General features: G+C 41.9%; 1 protein-coding gene across 1 annotated transcript; it reads right to left on the reverse strand.

Moving 5' to 3' along the window:
- Positions 1-1,144: 1,144 nt before the first annotated feature.
- noc3l (NOC3-like DNA replication regulator) lies at positions 1,145-15,054 on the reverse strand. Its single transcript, XM_014179263.2, has 20 exons — positions 14,887-15,054; positions 14,189-14,393; positions 13,815-13,938; positions 12,829-12,992; positions 12,624-12,689; positions 12,351-12,481; positions 11,002-11,257; positions 10,243-10,418; positions 9,864-9,992; positions 9,632-9,763; positions 8,927-9,007; positions 8,695-8,795; positions 8,512-8,584; positions 8,364-8,427; positions 7,043-7,114; positions 6,491-6,672; positions 6,244-6,372; positions 6,053-6,150; positions 2,204-2,288; positions 1,145-2,083 (listed from the first exon to the last, which is right to left on the reverse strand). Exons 1-20 carry the CDS (start codon positions 14,893-14,895, stop codon positions 1,949-1,951), a joined length of 2,412 nt encoding a protein of 803 aa, XP_014034738.2. The 5' UTR covers positions 14,896-15,054; the 3' UTR covers positions 1,145-1,948.
- Positions 15,055-16,116: the final 1,062 nt, after the last annotated feature.

Here is a 16,116-nt window from a genome sequence, read left to right on the forward strand (position 1 = left end):
CTTGTGCAAACCCACAATTTCATCAGCTGTCCGGGTGGCTGGTCTCAGATGATCCCGCAGGTGAAGAAGCCGGATGTGTAGGTCCTGGGCTGGCGTGGTCTGATGTCTCTACGACAACATTGGAAGTGGCTTATGGTAGAGAAGTGAACATTCAGTTCTCTGGTAACAGCTCTGGTAGACATTCCTGCAGTCTGCATGCCAATTGCACGCTCCCGCAACTTGAGATATCTTTGGCATTGTGTTGTGACACAACTGCACATTTTAGTGGCCTTTTATTGTCTCCAGTACAAGGTGCACCTGCGTAATGATCACGCTGTACAATCAGCTTCTTGATATGCCACGCCTGTCAGGTGGATGGATTATCTTGACAAAAGAGAAATTGCTCACAAACAAGGATGTAAACAAATTTGTGCATATGGAACATTTCTGGAATCTTTTATTTCAGCTCATGAAACATGGGACCAACACTTTACATGTTGCATTTTATATTTTTGTCTCACACACACCCTTCGAAAGTTTTCATACCCCTGGACTTATTCCAAATGTTGTTACAGCCTGAATTCAAAATGGATTTAATAGATTTTAATACCCCATAATGACAACTGAATTTTTTAATTTTTTTTAATGAAATACAGATATCTAACTTAAGTATTCACACCCCTGATTCAACACGATAGAATTGTCTTTGGCAGCGATTAAAGCTGTAAGTCTCAGAGCTTTTCACACCTGGCTGGATTGTACAATATTATCTTAAAAATTCTTCCAAGGCCTGTCAAGTTTATCATTGCTAGACAGCCATTTTCAAGACAATTTAAGTCAAAACTGTAACTAGGCCACTCAGGAATATTAGAAGTCGTCTTGGTAAGCAACTCCAGTGTATATTTGACCTTGTTTTAGGTTATTGTCCCGCTGAAAAGTGTCGGATGGAAAGCAGACACCCAGTTAAGATTTTATTTTTTATCCTAAAAAAAACTCCCATGTCGATAACGAGCATACTATAACATGTTGCACCCACCACGTTTGAAAATATGAGTGGTACTCAGTGAAGTGTTGTTGGATTTGCCCTTAACATAACACTTCGTATTCAGTACAAAAAGTGTAATTCTTTGCAGTTGTACTTTAGTTTCTTATTGCAAACAGGATGCATGTTTTGGAAAATGTTTTATTCTGTATAGATTTCCTTTTCACTCGTTTGGGTTTGAATAACTACAATGTTGATACATCCAGTTTCCTCCTTTCACAGCCATTAAACTGTTTAAAAGTCACCATTGGCCTCATGGTGAAATCCCTGAGCGGTTTCCTTCCTCTCCGGCAACTGAGTTAGGAATGACGCCTATATCTTTGTCTACTGATATAACTTCATACTCAATGTCAGCTTTTTAAAATGTATTCTTACCCATCTACCAATAGGTACCCTTCTTTGCAAGGCATTGGAGAACCTCCTTGGTCTGAAATTCACTGCTTAACTGAGGGACCTTACAGATAATTGTGAGAGGTTGTCACAAAAACATAATCATGATATAGAGCGAGTCCATGCAACTTAAGCACATTTTTACTTCTGAACTTAATTAGGCTTGCCATAAAAGGGGTTGAATACTTGATTTCAGCTTTTATACATTTCTAAAAACATAATTTCGCTTTGACATTATGGGGTATTGTGTGTAGGCCAATCTCAATGTAATCCATTTTAAATTCAGGTTGTAACAATATGGAAAAAGTCAAGGGGTGCGACTACTTTCTGAAGGCACTGTAGGTCAGGGATATGAGTAATCAATGAGGCAGGTGGTTTAACTCAACACTTAACTGTATCCATTCTTGTCAAAAAGAAAAACAGCAACGAGAACGATCAAAAAGCAATGTCACCAGCATACGGTTATTTTACAGTCCATTTAGAACTAAAATACAGGGCACAAAGGAAAGGGGGTGTTTTCCGGTGGGGTCTGAAGTATTACGTGCTGTTGGTCTGTGGTAGAACTGCAGAGAAATCCAGCGATATAGGATCCTCTTCCTCCGCTGAGAGAACACGATCAATCTGCTGCTTTAATTTATCATCCAGCAGGGCAGGGCCTATCGTGAAATAATCCTGCAACAAAATGCAAAGTGTTTGGAGACCAGATTAGCACAAAGACAATTCAGTCAAGTGGGCCTAATAACATTCTGGAATATATAATATATAGACAGAGAGGGAAGTGTACTACTGTACCTTCTTCTTTGTGGAAGGCGCTGCCACTGGAGGATTGAAGGTCATGTCTTTAGCTCTGTAGTCCTCAAACAGCTCCACTGGGTGCCTGAGAGGGGTTAAAGGTCATTTACTCCCAACAGAGGCTAGCGCTTTTTACATACTGCACCTGCACACATCTTTGGTCAATATCCCACGCACCGTAGAGAATTACTTCAGGGACCATACACATTTTGACAGATGGAATTTCATTACTTTTAACCAAATTTTCATGACAATTGGCGGCGTCTCTATGTAAGTATAAAATAAAAAGTAGGCGCGACACTGGGAGGCTGCGCTCTGATCCCATGTACCATCTCCTTCCGTTGTGCAAGGCACTTACACCCCCCCCCAAGTACAATACCTGTTAGGGAACTGTAGAAGTATATTAATTCAACCATTTAAAAAACAAAAACAAGCACACTTAAAAGCCAAACATGCACAAGTAAAATGGAGGATAACACAGTCTGGGACTTATTCCCATTGTGGTCCTCTACTGGGGATGCAGATTTGATCAAGCCCTGCTCAGAGACAGTTCATTAAGGTCCGGTTGAGCAGATCATTTATTAAAATGTGGTTTTGTTGGAGGGGGACTGGAATAAAAGCCTGCACACCCATTTGCTCTACTGGAGGATGGTTGACCACCCTTGACGTAGAAAATTACAACCAAATACATGTTATGCCTTTTGAAATAATTTGCTCATTCAATATATCAAAGATCAAATGGCTATGGTAGGCTACACATCTTTTTATTTAGCTGAAGCAAACATTTAGCCATCTTCAAAGTAAACACTTCTAAGGGTGACTAGCATCTTGAGTTGCCATGTCCCATACATTGAAACGCCAAAACAAGTTTTGAAGCCACATAATCCAAAAGGCTACATCTATTTTTCCCTAAAATTACTGTTCGCGATTCATAAATTACTATTTGAATTTACCGCGATTGAACCAAATCCCAACTAATACAATGGCGAAGTGAATCATTCGGTGTGTGGCCTTACGTGCGAGTGTCGCTGGAAAGTTTTTGGGGACATGACAAAAACAAATAATAATAAAGAGTTAACTAGATGGTACTAGAATTCGCTGACTCGTTATTAGTCTGTTCTCCATCATATTTTATAGGCCTACCTAGGGTGACCACATTTAAAAATGCCCAAATGCGGGACAGTGTAGCCTACATAAATAACTCAAATCCCCCTCCCACTCATGGTGTAGAGAATTTCTTAGGCGCCAGAGCGCAAATAAAAATGTAAACATACATTTCTCAAACTTTGTACCGATAGATGTAGTCTATTGAATATCATTATAGAATAGGCCAGTGCATCAAATTCATCCTCCAATTGCAACGTCTGCCTATGCCCACACAGTCTCAAGAAAAGGTTTTATTTTTTTATACCCTCAAACACCAAGTTAGGGACGCCTAATTTCAAAATAGGCCTTCATTGAATGATATCACTTTTACTGGTGAAACGGCCAAACGGCATCTGCATGCCAATCATTTGTTGTCAATCAGTTTCATGGGAATATACATTTAGATCTTCTTGAATTACTGTTTTGTGAGCAAATTAGAGCGGATGGTGTTAAACGATATAGCCTTCCTGGATTTTGTTTCAATCAAAACACTTTCTGCCGAGCGGCACTCGCTGTTGAGTTTTGGCAGCATTACATTTATTTTGTTACTTTTCAGCTGACCGTCCTAAAATCTTATTAAATTAGGTGTTTTTTGGGGGTGTAACTAACGTTACACTATGCTACTATATTTGGTTCTGTTGTGTAGAATACTAAATAATGATTGTGATATTCCAAGACATCAACTTTTAACTTGACTAAATCAGCACCACTGTGTGAAGTGGCAGAGCCACGCTCTTCGTCAGAAGCATGCTTTTTGTAAGTTTCAGTTAGGCCCAACTCCTCTCAAAGTTGAGCTGGAATTTAGCCCGAAAGGATTTGATAAATGTTATTGGTTGACATGACATTGGCCTGTCTTGTCTCGCGCTGCGCAGAATATTAGATCTCAACAACGATTGGAGAAGTGTTTATCACCACCAGTACCACACCCTTTAGATAGCTTTTCATTAGCGCAACATGACTGCAAGAGACAGGTTGGAATGTCTACCTGCAAAAGGGACAAAAATCAACCTTTTTTTCTAAATTAGTGGTGCTTGAATTTGTTGATAAAATGCGAGTGAGATGAGGGCAGTGGTAAGGTAGACCCCTAAAATGGCGGGTAATCCAAGAAAGAAGGCCAGTACATTGCAATACATTTTAGTGAACTATTAACAGAAAACATTTACAAAAGAATACATATCGGAGCAGTCAGCATTTTACATCAAGACGCTAAACTGCAACGCGTTTCGACTACAAGTCTTCTGCAGGCATCATTGTGGACGGAAGAGGACGTGTCTCTAGAAATAGAGGTGGGGACAAGTAAATGTCACATGACAGGTAAATAACTACAAAGTTATGTGGATTGGCTAGTTCAGCCACATCGTTGCAGATGTGTATAAAATTGAGCACACCGCCATGCAATCTCCATAGACAAACATTGGCAGTAGAATGGCCTTACTTAAGAGCTCAGTGACTTTCAATGTGACATGGTCATAGGATACCACCTTTCCAACAAGTCTGTCAAATTTCTGCCCTGCTAGAGCGTCCCCGGTCAGCTGTAAGTGCTGTTATTGTGAAGTGGAAACGTCTAGGTGCAACAATGGCTCAGCTGCGACGTGGTAGGCCACACAAGCTCACAGAACGGGACCGCCAAGTGCTGAAGCGTGTAAAAAATTGTCTGGCCTCGGTTGCAACACTCAGTACTGAGTTCCAAACTGCCTCTGGAAGCAACGTCAGCAGAAGAACCGTTCGTCGAGAGTTTCAGGAAATGGGTTTCCATAGCCGAGAAGCCGCGCACAAGTCTAAGATCACCATACGCAATGCCAAGCGTTGGCTGGAGTGATGTAAAGCTCGCCACCGTTGGACTCCTGAGCAGTGTAAACATTCTCTGGATTGATGAATCACGCATCACCATCTGGCAGTCAAACGTTCGAATCTGGGTTTGGCAGATGCCAGGAGAATGCTACCTGCCCAAATGCATAGTGCCAATTGTAAAGTTTGGTGGAGGAGGAATAATGGTCCTGGGGCTGGTTTTCATGGTTCGGGCTAGGCCCCTTAGTTCCAGTGAAGGGAAATGTTAACGTGGGGACTATTTCTATCTGTAATTAAGCCCTTTTGCGGGTCAGCTCCCAAGTGGGTCTAATTTATTTATTTAAATTGACTGATTTCCTTATATGAACTAACTTGTTGCATGTTGCGTTTTTTTTGGCTCAGTATACAAAACAAATCTACATTATCACGTCAGTGTATAGAGGCAACAAACGTGGGACATAATTGTTTGGTTGCAGGACGCAGGACAAAGGGCCAAAATGCGGGACTCTCTCGCACAATTTGGGACATGTCACCCTAGGCCTTCTGCTGTAATGTCCGACTGTCGCTCTCTTTCTTTAAACAATGGCCAACTAGTCTCGCACACATGCAACTGATGCGCGCGAACACAGATGCGCTAAAGTGTCCTTCCCATCCTGGCTGAGATGTAGATTTTTGTATTTGATTGATAAAATAAAAACTGTACCTAAATAAATTACATGAATAGAAATTATAATACAATTTCCAAAACCTTTTCTGGTCTGGATTTTTTTTAAATGTATTTTTCCAGGATTTTCATGACCATACAAACACTGGGATTGTATGAGTATTTGTAAGAGAACTGGAGGAGCAGCACCACTGTGTGAAGAGGATAAATGAAATGTGAGATTTGAAGTTTGGGGATCCTCTTGTTCTTACCTTCGAGCGAGTTGAACGATTAGCGCTCCAGATCCTTCACTAGGAGCCCCTGCACAGAGGTGAGTGGCAAACCTCCTGACCACTGGGTGGTAATGTCTCTGCAACACAACAACAGCAACGCCATCAGCTATACCTGTGTGTGTGTGTGTGTATATTTCTTTTTTGTGTGTGTGTGCTTTTTGCGTGTTTACCTTGAGTGTGTGTAGCTCCCACAGGGCAGTGTTCTGAGGGTTGCAGTACTCCGGCTCATCCAGCTCAGGAAGGAACACCCCGCTACCCTGAGCCTCATTGTCCAGGAGGATGTCACACTTGGGGAAGGTCTGCGGAGAGAGAGGGGGAGCACAGCTTTATTAATCACACACACATATATGCTCTCACACTCTTCATGCACTCTCTCTCTCCATAGTACACGCAGATGCACACGTGATAAACACTTACATGCATCAACGTCCTGTTGGACGCCAGGATTCCCACGGTAGCGTTGGGCAGTGTGTGCAGACTGAGCGTGCTCAGTCTCTTGACGAAGGCCAGGGCGCGCTGCAGGGTCACCTGTTTCCTGCGCTTGGTCAGCATCACGTCGAGACAACGCAGCACGATGCTGATGTCTTCATTAGATGCACCTGGGAAGAGCATCCACATTATTTAAAGGCCCAGCGCAGTCACAAACTAGATTTTCCGGTGTTTTATATACATTTCCACAACGAGGTTGGAATAACTGTGAAAATGATACTGCCCTTTAAGCAAAATTCTTGCTTAAGAAATCGCTCTTTGCTAAGAAGTTATTTCTGTTTCTTTTTGACCATTTTAATTCACAGTAAGGTATTTAATAATATCAAATCATTTCTGGATACTGAGATACAAAACAGCTGCATTGGACCTTCTAACACTTATGAACAGTCCCTCCAGATACAGGTGGACCTTCAGAGCACAACGGATCTAGCGTCAGAGCCAGACATGGATTTGAATAAGCTCTAGGGTAGTCTGACTTACCAGCATTGAGTTTGAGCAGTGTCTTGTACAGGTGGCTGTAGAACTTCAGTGGGTCAATATTGAGGACATCACCTATCCGCAAAAGAGGGAAATTAATTAAAGGAACAGTATGCTACGTCAACGCTTGTGATCCGGGACTGAGATAAATGTGTTGTTTCGCAGTAATTTTAAGTTCTACGTGGTCCATCTACTAAAATCAGCATTTTTTTGTGTCTGACATCACGCACCATATTGCCGCAGCACTGCATTAGTGGAAACCAAGACTGTTCTCAGGGCAGGCGTGGTTGTAGCTAGATATGTTTGAGTCACGTCTGAGATCATTTTAGCTAACCCTAAATCTTTTCCTAACCGTAAGCCAATTCTCCTATTGACCCTCCCGGAGATTGGCGCCAACATGGATACAAATTGTTAACAATTCCCCAAAAAAATCCTGTGACACCCGATCGCCACGTGAACCTAATACGATGTAAGCATACTGTGTCTAGAACAAATCAGCCATTTACGTCGCCATGAAGTATACACATTCCACTTACATGTGCTCAAACTAACAGTGGACCAAATTATTCCACAGCGTTTTTCCCTTCAACTACTATCACGCAAAGTGATTATTTCTCCTCTCCCCCTTGGCCCTTTGTCCGTCTGGTGTGAGGAGGGCGCCGTTGCAAATAGCAACCTCAGAGTTTGAGACATGGCGATCTAGCTGCAGCTTGAACATGGTGAGATTTTAGACTCCTAAATTGATAGTGCAGTTATTTTCGGGGCTTTTATACAGCCTGCTAGCTACATCACATGCTGATATTGACTTTGGTATTACAACCGGCCTGCCCAGAGAGCATTTCATTGGGTTTTGTAGTCGACTTGAGCTCCAACAGATTTCCACAACATTTTGTTGGACTCGACCGATACTTTTCCCGTGTGCGTATGCGCGGGCTACATGAAGAAGTATCGCTCCAAAATGGAATATAACGTTGCAGATAAAGATCGAATGACAGCGTTTCATGTGTACAACATCTAAAGACCTAAAGCACTATACGGAGAGCATTGTTGTCTCTAAAAGGACGAATTTGGGTGTTTTTGGAGCCTTTGTTAATGTTTTAGCTGTGCCCATGCAACTGCAGAACGAGCACGAGGAAGTATATCGCTGATGGGTTCAATTTCTCAAAATCAAGTGAAATTTCAAAAATAGTGTCTGGACATATACATCCAAAATATGGGTTTGGTTACAAAAAAGTGAACCTATCCTTTAAGCACATACAGTATGTAATATACACAGTATTCAGTGAGGTTTTTATTATTGAAGTCGTCATAGACCATCACCGACCTTGACCAGAGAGAATGTTGAAAGCTGTCTGAATGCAGTGAAGGCTTTCCCGATAGGTCAGATCCTACAGAGAACAAAAGTCATTAGCCAATCATACACGATGATGTGAATAGTATTTTGATAGGATTGGTAGAATATGTATACTCACTCCTGATTGGATAAGATGTTGAAGAACGTTCAACAAGTCATCAAAGAACTCCAGGTTGATCAGATGGGCAAACCTTAGGAGAAAAATATTTTGTCTTAAAAGAAAGCCTCCATAATTCATAAACAAATATTTCCATTTGTCAGGAAGTGAGTCATGTCTCTGGGAACAGGTCATCTCTCTTACTTTGCTAGACCTTCTAAAACAGAGGGAAGCAGGATCGACTTCTGAGCTTTCTTCAGTATTCTGAAGTATATCAAGAACACTATGTTCAACGTCTCTGTGTGCTAGGAGAGAGAGAGAGAACAATTGGAATGACAGTTAGACCTTTTTTGTCGTGAGAAGCGCGAAAGTGTTTTCACAAAAACAAAATTGGGTCGTTTCAGGTCTGTTGTAACGTTGGGGAATAAACACTCACCAGTTTGAGCTTCTTGTCTTTGTTCTCTGATGCCTCAGCCTCTAGCAGCTCTTTCTCTAGTTTCTCTTCAGCCTTCTTCCACTGTGAGGATGACAGGACACGTCCATTACACTCTTCTCACAGACACATCAACAACAAAAAATGTACACTCGCAGATTGTACACAGGCAGACACACAATAAGCAAGGCAAACTGCAGTCAGCTTCTGCAATACGTTAGGAAATAAAGAACATTGTGTTCTTCATTTCACCTGCCACAATATTATGACGCTTACAGTAGTCGCCAGTCACGTGTTATTATTAATTTTTTTTACAAGCACACAACGATGAGAGGCCGGAGTCTTGAGTCACTCACTATTGTGCAGCATGCGCCAGGTGATCTAATTACAGTATGGATTTCACAACTAAATGTTGGCCAGCTAGATCTCTTATAACTATTCCGTTAACTGTCTGAAAACAGTGCCCCGGTATTACCAACTATCCAGGTATGGCACAAGGTCTGTATCAAGGTATGACAATCTGGATACCGCCCAAGCCTAGTACAAAACCAAAGATATTGATCGGTTTTAAGTCGGCCATTTTGTGCAATTGATGACCAATCTGAGCAAAACACACTTTAACCAGGTGCTGTAGACTAGAGTGTCCATAGGGCTGTGCAGCAGGCTGAACGTTTGACGTCCCTACACACAGGTGTGTGGGCTACTGACCTTCCTTTGCATCCTGGACAGATTCTTCTTTTTGTCTTTATAGTTCATGAACTTCTTTTTGGGAGCTGTGTCATCTGTATCTTTCTTCACCTCCACCTCCTTTATCCTGAGGCAGATGAGAACCTTGAGTAGCTGTGGGGGTGAAGAGTGGGAACATTTTAGATGCATTTCTTTAAGAGCCGTGTCATAGGAAAAAAAAACTTTTAAGACTTGAATAGTAGGTGAATAGTACCTCTGGTCTGACGTCATAGTTTTTGCTTTTGACCAGTCCGGAGATCACTTTGACTGTCCCTAGTGAGGCCTGGCCATGTTTGTCCTGCTTCAGTAGCTTCTTGACTGCTTCACAGCACATGTCAGACACCTGGACAAACAAGATAACGTCAACTCAGTTAACAGTCAGACGAGAGACAAACACAACCCCTCATATATCCAAGAGAAAACCGTGGCTTTTGATTGATAGTCAAATGAATCTTAATTGAGAGAAACCCGCCTCTACAGAGCCCATTCCCATTGTAAAGGCTATAGCTACAAAGTCTAAAGCTAATATTGTAGTGAACACCACGTGACAAGATGTAGAACTACGGGCTTGATTACGGGCCTCCCAGACTCACCCTCTTGATAGGGTCGTTCATCAGGGGCACCACCATGACGATGATGTTGTTGTGGAAGTTGAAGTGTGGCAGGGCCACCAGCAGCTCACAGATACAGCGGATGGCCACCTCAGCCAGGCCCTTATAAGACTGCAGTGACACCGCCTCGCTCCTCTTTCTCTTCTTCTGCTTCCAGTCTACGGGGCAGGGGGTTCACACAGCAAATAGTTACAACCAACAGCAGCCACTCATTCATATCAACTAGTCAAAACAAGAACAGTGAACCAGTCACAACAAGTCATCAATGTCAACCAGCCATAACAAATAGACGGATTGGCTGAAACCACAAAAATGTGCACACATTGATGTGCCCGGAAGGTGTGCGTTATCATTCTGAACGGTCAGATAGCTCGCAGCAGTGTCAAGAAGCAGCCACGTGGGGAATCGTAGGTGGCTCATTTCATGTTGTTATTGATACCATGTCTTGTTTTGAGGTGTTTTGACTGATGTCATATCTATGCTAATATGGCTCAAATTCGCTAACTAGCTAACCAAGAACTGTAACAATGTATTTGAGCGACAAGTGCTCGTTGTGTAACTGTATATATAGTTTACATGTCAACGGTCTAAGCCAACCTTGTCTGTTTTGCCTCATGTTGCTAAACAACCAACCCGTCTATATGAACTAGTCACAAGGCATCGACATCAGCCAGTCCCAGCAAACATCAGCCAGTCAAAACAAGTCATCAATATCAACAAATAGAGATAGAAGTGGACTACCTTTGACCGTTTGCTCCAGGTTCTCCAGGTAGAACTTGTACTGGCTCACCAAGCCCTCCTCAAATTCCCTCAGCTGCTGGGTCTCTTTCTTCACCTTTGAGGCTTTCTCGGTCTCTGTCAGGGGTCTGATTCTGTAGGAGGGGACGATGTCCTTGAAGACCTCCATCAGAGAGACCATGACCAGCTTTCTGACCGTCACGGCCACATAGGGGTCGGTCTCCACCAGCATGGCTCGCAGCTCCTTCAGCTTCTTGATCTGAACAAAGATAGAAAGTTCAGACATTGGATTTACACAGAAAACATCAATACCAGAACAGTGAAACAAAACATTTGCTAAGTCTGCTTCTCTGTGCTACGTGATTATTGGTCAACGTGACATAGAATAATACCTTTTTGCCACGGGGACTAGGAAGCAAGAGTAGCCCGAGGAATCTAACGCACAGTTCACACGCCGAACTTATGGCGAGTCGAACTGAATAGAAACAAAGAGCGCGCTGGCACGGTTGAGAGCTTTTCCTGATGTACCAACTGGTTTCATACAACTCCTCTCAACACCGCAGACTTCCTTGTTGGCATCAGATCAAATTCAGGCATAACAGCGACCTCTTTGTGTTAAAGAAAGCGCAAAGTTTCTTGTACTAAAAAGGCAAAGAAAGACGACTCGCCCACCTGTGCAGCGCGGAAGTTAATGTTTGCAACCATGAATATGATCAGTTTAATGTGTATCGGTTAACGTAATCTGTCTTCAGATTTCATAACTCCCTTTTACTAAGGAAGTCCGAAGTCTCCTCATCCCTAAAATAAACCACGATAGATATGTTAGCATAGCGATATTATGTGCAACGCAGACATTCCATTTTCTCCTGAGATTGCAAAACTATTTGTAGGTTGATGTAGTGCCCATCGGTTTGAACGTGTTGAAGTCGTGTTTTTACTGTCAGTTGCTGGTTTCAAAAAGCACCAAAAACTACACTCACCATGAGCCTTTTAGTGTTTCTGCCCTCACATGAACAGACCCTGGGTCTGTTCTAACGCCTCCACCTGCGAATCCGAGGCCATCATTGTGCTTCCGTTGTGGGTGTGGTAGCGAAGCAACCTTTATTTGCATGCAATTAACATATATTAATATATGCATCACCATTTCTCCCGACAGTGGAAAAACTGCTCGGGCGCGCAGCATGAAACAGAGGCGTGCCTTCACATGCACTGTGCTGAACTATCGTCAGAGGTCCGACAAGGCGCACCGCGTAGTTTCAGACGGCACTCTATTCCAGCTCTTCCAAAGAGAAAGTGATGTATTTTTTGGGGGTTCGGTGCGGAGATGCAGGGTTGTTCGAACCCGGGCTTACGTTGGTGGTGGGGTCTGAGAGGATGTCCGATCCCAGACTAGCGATTCGTAGTTTCCTGTTGGTCAGCTTCTGTGTGCGGAGCTTCAGCTGCTCCTGAGGGGTCAGGGCCGGCCCAGCCACAGCCTCCTCCTCTGTGGAAACATACCAGCAACATCAGAGAGAAGCACCTCATCTACTGATCAGGACCGGGCTACCAATAGTTGGTCTAACAATACATTCTACACAGAGATGATGACTGACTCAAGTCAAAAAAGGGGTTCATGATGCTGGTACCGTTTTCAAATTGCTCCAAGCCAGTCGGGGCATCTCCTTCCTCCTCCTCAGCCTTTTTTGCTACAACTAAAAACAAGACAAAGCAATACAACTCAATTGTATCAATAGAGCTGTAAATTCGAAAACTTTTTAACAATATGACTTAGGTGGAAATGCAAACTTACAGGTGAAGATGTTCAGGGGTAACACATATTAATCATCCTACCAGGTTTCTCCATGCTCTGAGGGATGAGGCCTCTAATCTTGTCTTTGATTGGCAGGAGGTGAATGACCTCCTTTTCCTCTGTAAGCTGCATCTTTCTGGGCATCTTCTCATAACTCTCTGGCCCCTGCTGCTCCCCCTTGCGCTTTTTGGCATGCACTGGACCACTGCAGGTATTCAAGTAAGGTTAAGTGAGGAGAGTAGTTAAACATAGCTATACATTTCAACATGTGTGTTATGATCTACTTGTGATGGGATGTACATGAGATTGATAGAAAGATGGTACATAACTGATGGGGGGCTACAGTTACATAACGGATATCATTTGAGACGTTATATCACATAGCAATATTTTTGTGCTAGATGGCTGTACCTGCACCAAAATGGCAGTAGTTTTCCTTCATAGCTTGTTCTCCATCTTATTTTTAAGTAGGGCGGCAATTTGTTTTCTGCACTTTTATGTCCATGAGGGATAAACTCATTTTCTCATGGATCTCTCTTGTCCCTCTGCAGCAGACATATGGTGAGCAATCTCTTTGGAACATCCTATCGTAATAAAATCACAATATAGAATCGCAATACGTATAGATTCGTGAGAACCGCAATACATATTGTATCGGCATCTAAGTATCGTGATAATATCGTATCGCGAGGTCCCTGGCAATTCCCAGCCATAGAACATAACTGTAAAGAAATCCTGACTGGCAACATGGCCAGGATATTTTTCACATTTTTGACGGTATGAAGCTTGGTGGGAGAAAGGGGACTCACTCAAGTAGCGGAGTAAACTATAAACACGGATGTTACACATGGTGGACTGGCGTATTACATTTAACAAACTGGCGTATTACATTTAACAAACCAAACATTGAAATACCGTTACAGAAGGCAAGTACAACCCCAAAACCGGTCCGTCCATCAATACCGAAATATTAAAATACAGTATACCGCCCAGCCCTACAAAAATACTGTAAGGACTGTGTAATTACCTTGACGACAGGTCTCTGGTGAGGAAGGAGGCTTTCTGAGCCATTGCCTTGATCTGCTCCAGGTCATCTTCATCCATCATGTCCATTGGCAGGGACTCCACAAACTCCTCCTCCTCTTCATCCTCTGTAACAGACACCAGACAGGGACATGTAATTAACGCCACCAAACAGCACACACAAAAACAATAGATGATAATAACTTTATATCGGTTCCGTAATTATTTCGATGCCATAGTGTGGAACAGTGAATGAATTGTAAACCAAACTATATGTTACCGATTACAGTACAGACATCATTCAGCTTGAGTGCTAGATGTCAGGGCCTAGATGTTAAGCTATACTACTGTATGGGTGGGTCGTCATGCTGCACACACCTGGCCTCTTCTTGTAGCGCTCCAGAGGGAGGGGGGTCTTCAAGACAGCATCTTTGATAGCTGCCCGGAGCTTCTTCTGCTCCTTGCGGTGTTTCTTGTCGGTACTCTCTTTCTTGAACTGACGATTCTTTAGCTTGTTGTCAAGCTTCACATTACTTGTCTTCAGTAGCCTGCGAAAGCTCGGCTTCCTCTTCTTACTCCTTGGCTGTTGGTGAGAAAAGATCGTCAGTGCTTTGTATTCATAAGGACAACCTGGGTAATGATTTGGGGTTGCATAGTTACTAGCTAGTACAGCTAGACTATGGTATGAAATGAATGCATGTCAAGCAATGTGAATTCTTATATAAGCCAACAACACATGGCAGGTAGGTATAGCTAGGGTTCCTCTGGTAAAAACCACTGTCAAACTCAAGCATTGCAGACATAACTAGTTAGCTAATAGTTAGTGTAACGTTATTTGTATTTAGTTGAAGCAATGACGACAGGCTGTTTACAATAGCCCAATTTCTCGAAAATATGTGGATAACATAGTGTCCACTAAAATAATGGTGATTAACAGTAGTTGACAAAATGTTCCGCGTAAATTACAGCCATTGAGAGCTAACAAAATGAGTAAGTACATAGCTAGTTAGCTATACAGCTAAAACAATTCAGCTGGCAGCGTTACTATCTATCTAGCTATTACACGATGTACTTACCGGAGCCATCGTAAAATACTTATTTTAAAGACGGAGCGCTTGTCTAAGTCGATATCAAATAAGTAGCCTTAAGTGTATTATAATAATAGTTGGCTATAAACTGTAAAAACGTTCCCACACGTGTGTTTCTTTCCTATACCGGAAGTAATTTTGTTCTAAGTAAAAATGATGGAAGTGTGTTCTCCTCATAGATGAAAAAAATCGAATTCAAATAAATGCCACCTAGTGGTTGGGAAGACCTGTTTGCTTGGGTGCACCGGCAGTCAGCAAACACTGACTGTCTGGGAATAAATAGACAATATTTCAAATGCAATTATCATATCTTTGATTTATTCACATAATTCATAACTTCTGGTCTGATACAGTATCACAGAGGTACTCTTTAATTCATTTCAAATATATTTACAATTGTTCTAACTTAGTAGTATGAAAACTGTACAATAGAGAGCATAGAAAAAATGCAAAAGAAACAATATACAACTTTTTTTTTATATCCAATATATAAGATATGAAAAATGTCCTGTAGAACCATGAACTACAGCATTGATTAAAAAATATGTTGCATCTCAACATATAAGTGTTTGGTCAAATGTAAAGTAACAAAAAGATGTGAGCAACATCACAAACAATGTTTTAAAAGTGAATTATGTTTCATGAATAGGTGCTTTGAACAAGTGTCTCATTGCTCTTTCATTCACAACAATATAAGAGCTTCACTGTGGATTCATTCACACAAAAGCAAAACAGAAACCTCATGTGCCACACGTGTTCTCTTTTGCACTTTCTATGGGTCTTTCGGAAACAAGTGCTTACTGCTCACTGTAATGAAAACCTATTACTGTTAGTTTAAATGAGCAGAAACTATTCGATGACAAGCTTCAGAGACTTAAGAAATGGATGGGCTGTGTCACTGTTTTCATTTTGTTCTATGTTGTTATATTGGCTTGGTCCATTAAATCATATACTGTAAATCTATGCTTGGAGGTGCATTTTCATGGAATATCTTATGTTAGTGAGATAAAATCCACAGGTGTAACTAAGGGCCTCACTCAATCTAAGAAACTCCAGACCTTTGTGATGGGACTAGATAGATGTAATGAATTGGGTCTAACTTCAATACGTCATCATACAGTACCAGTCAAAAGTTTGGACACACCTACTCATTCTTGGGTTTTTCTTTATTTTTACTATTATTTTTAGAATAATAGCAAAGACATCAAAACTAGGAAA

This window comes from Salmo salar, chromosome ssa28, assembly GCF_905237065.1.
Source record: "Salmo salar chromosome ssa28, Ssal_v3.1, whole genome shotgun sequence".
Lineage (NCBI taxonomy): Eukaryota > Metazoa > Chordata > Actinopteri > Salmoniformes > Salmonidae > Salmo > Salmo salar.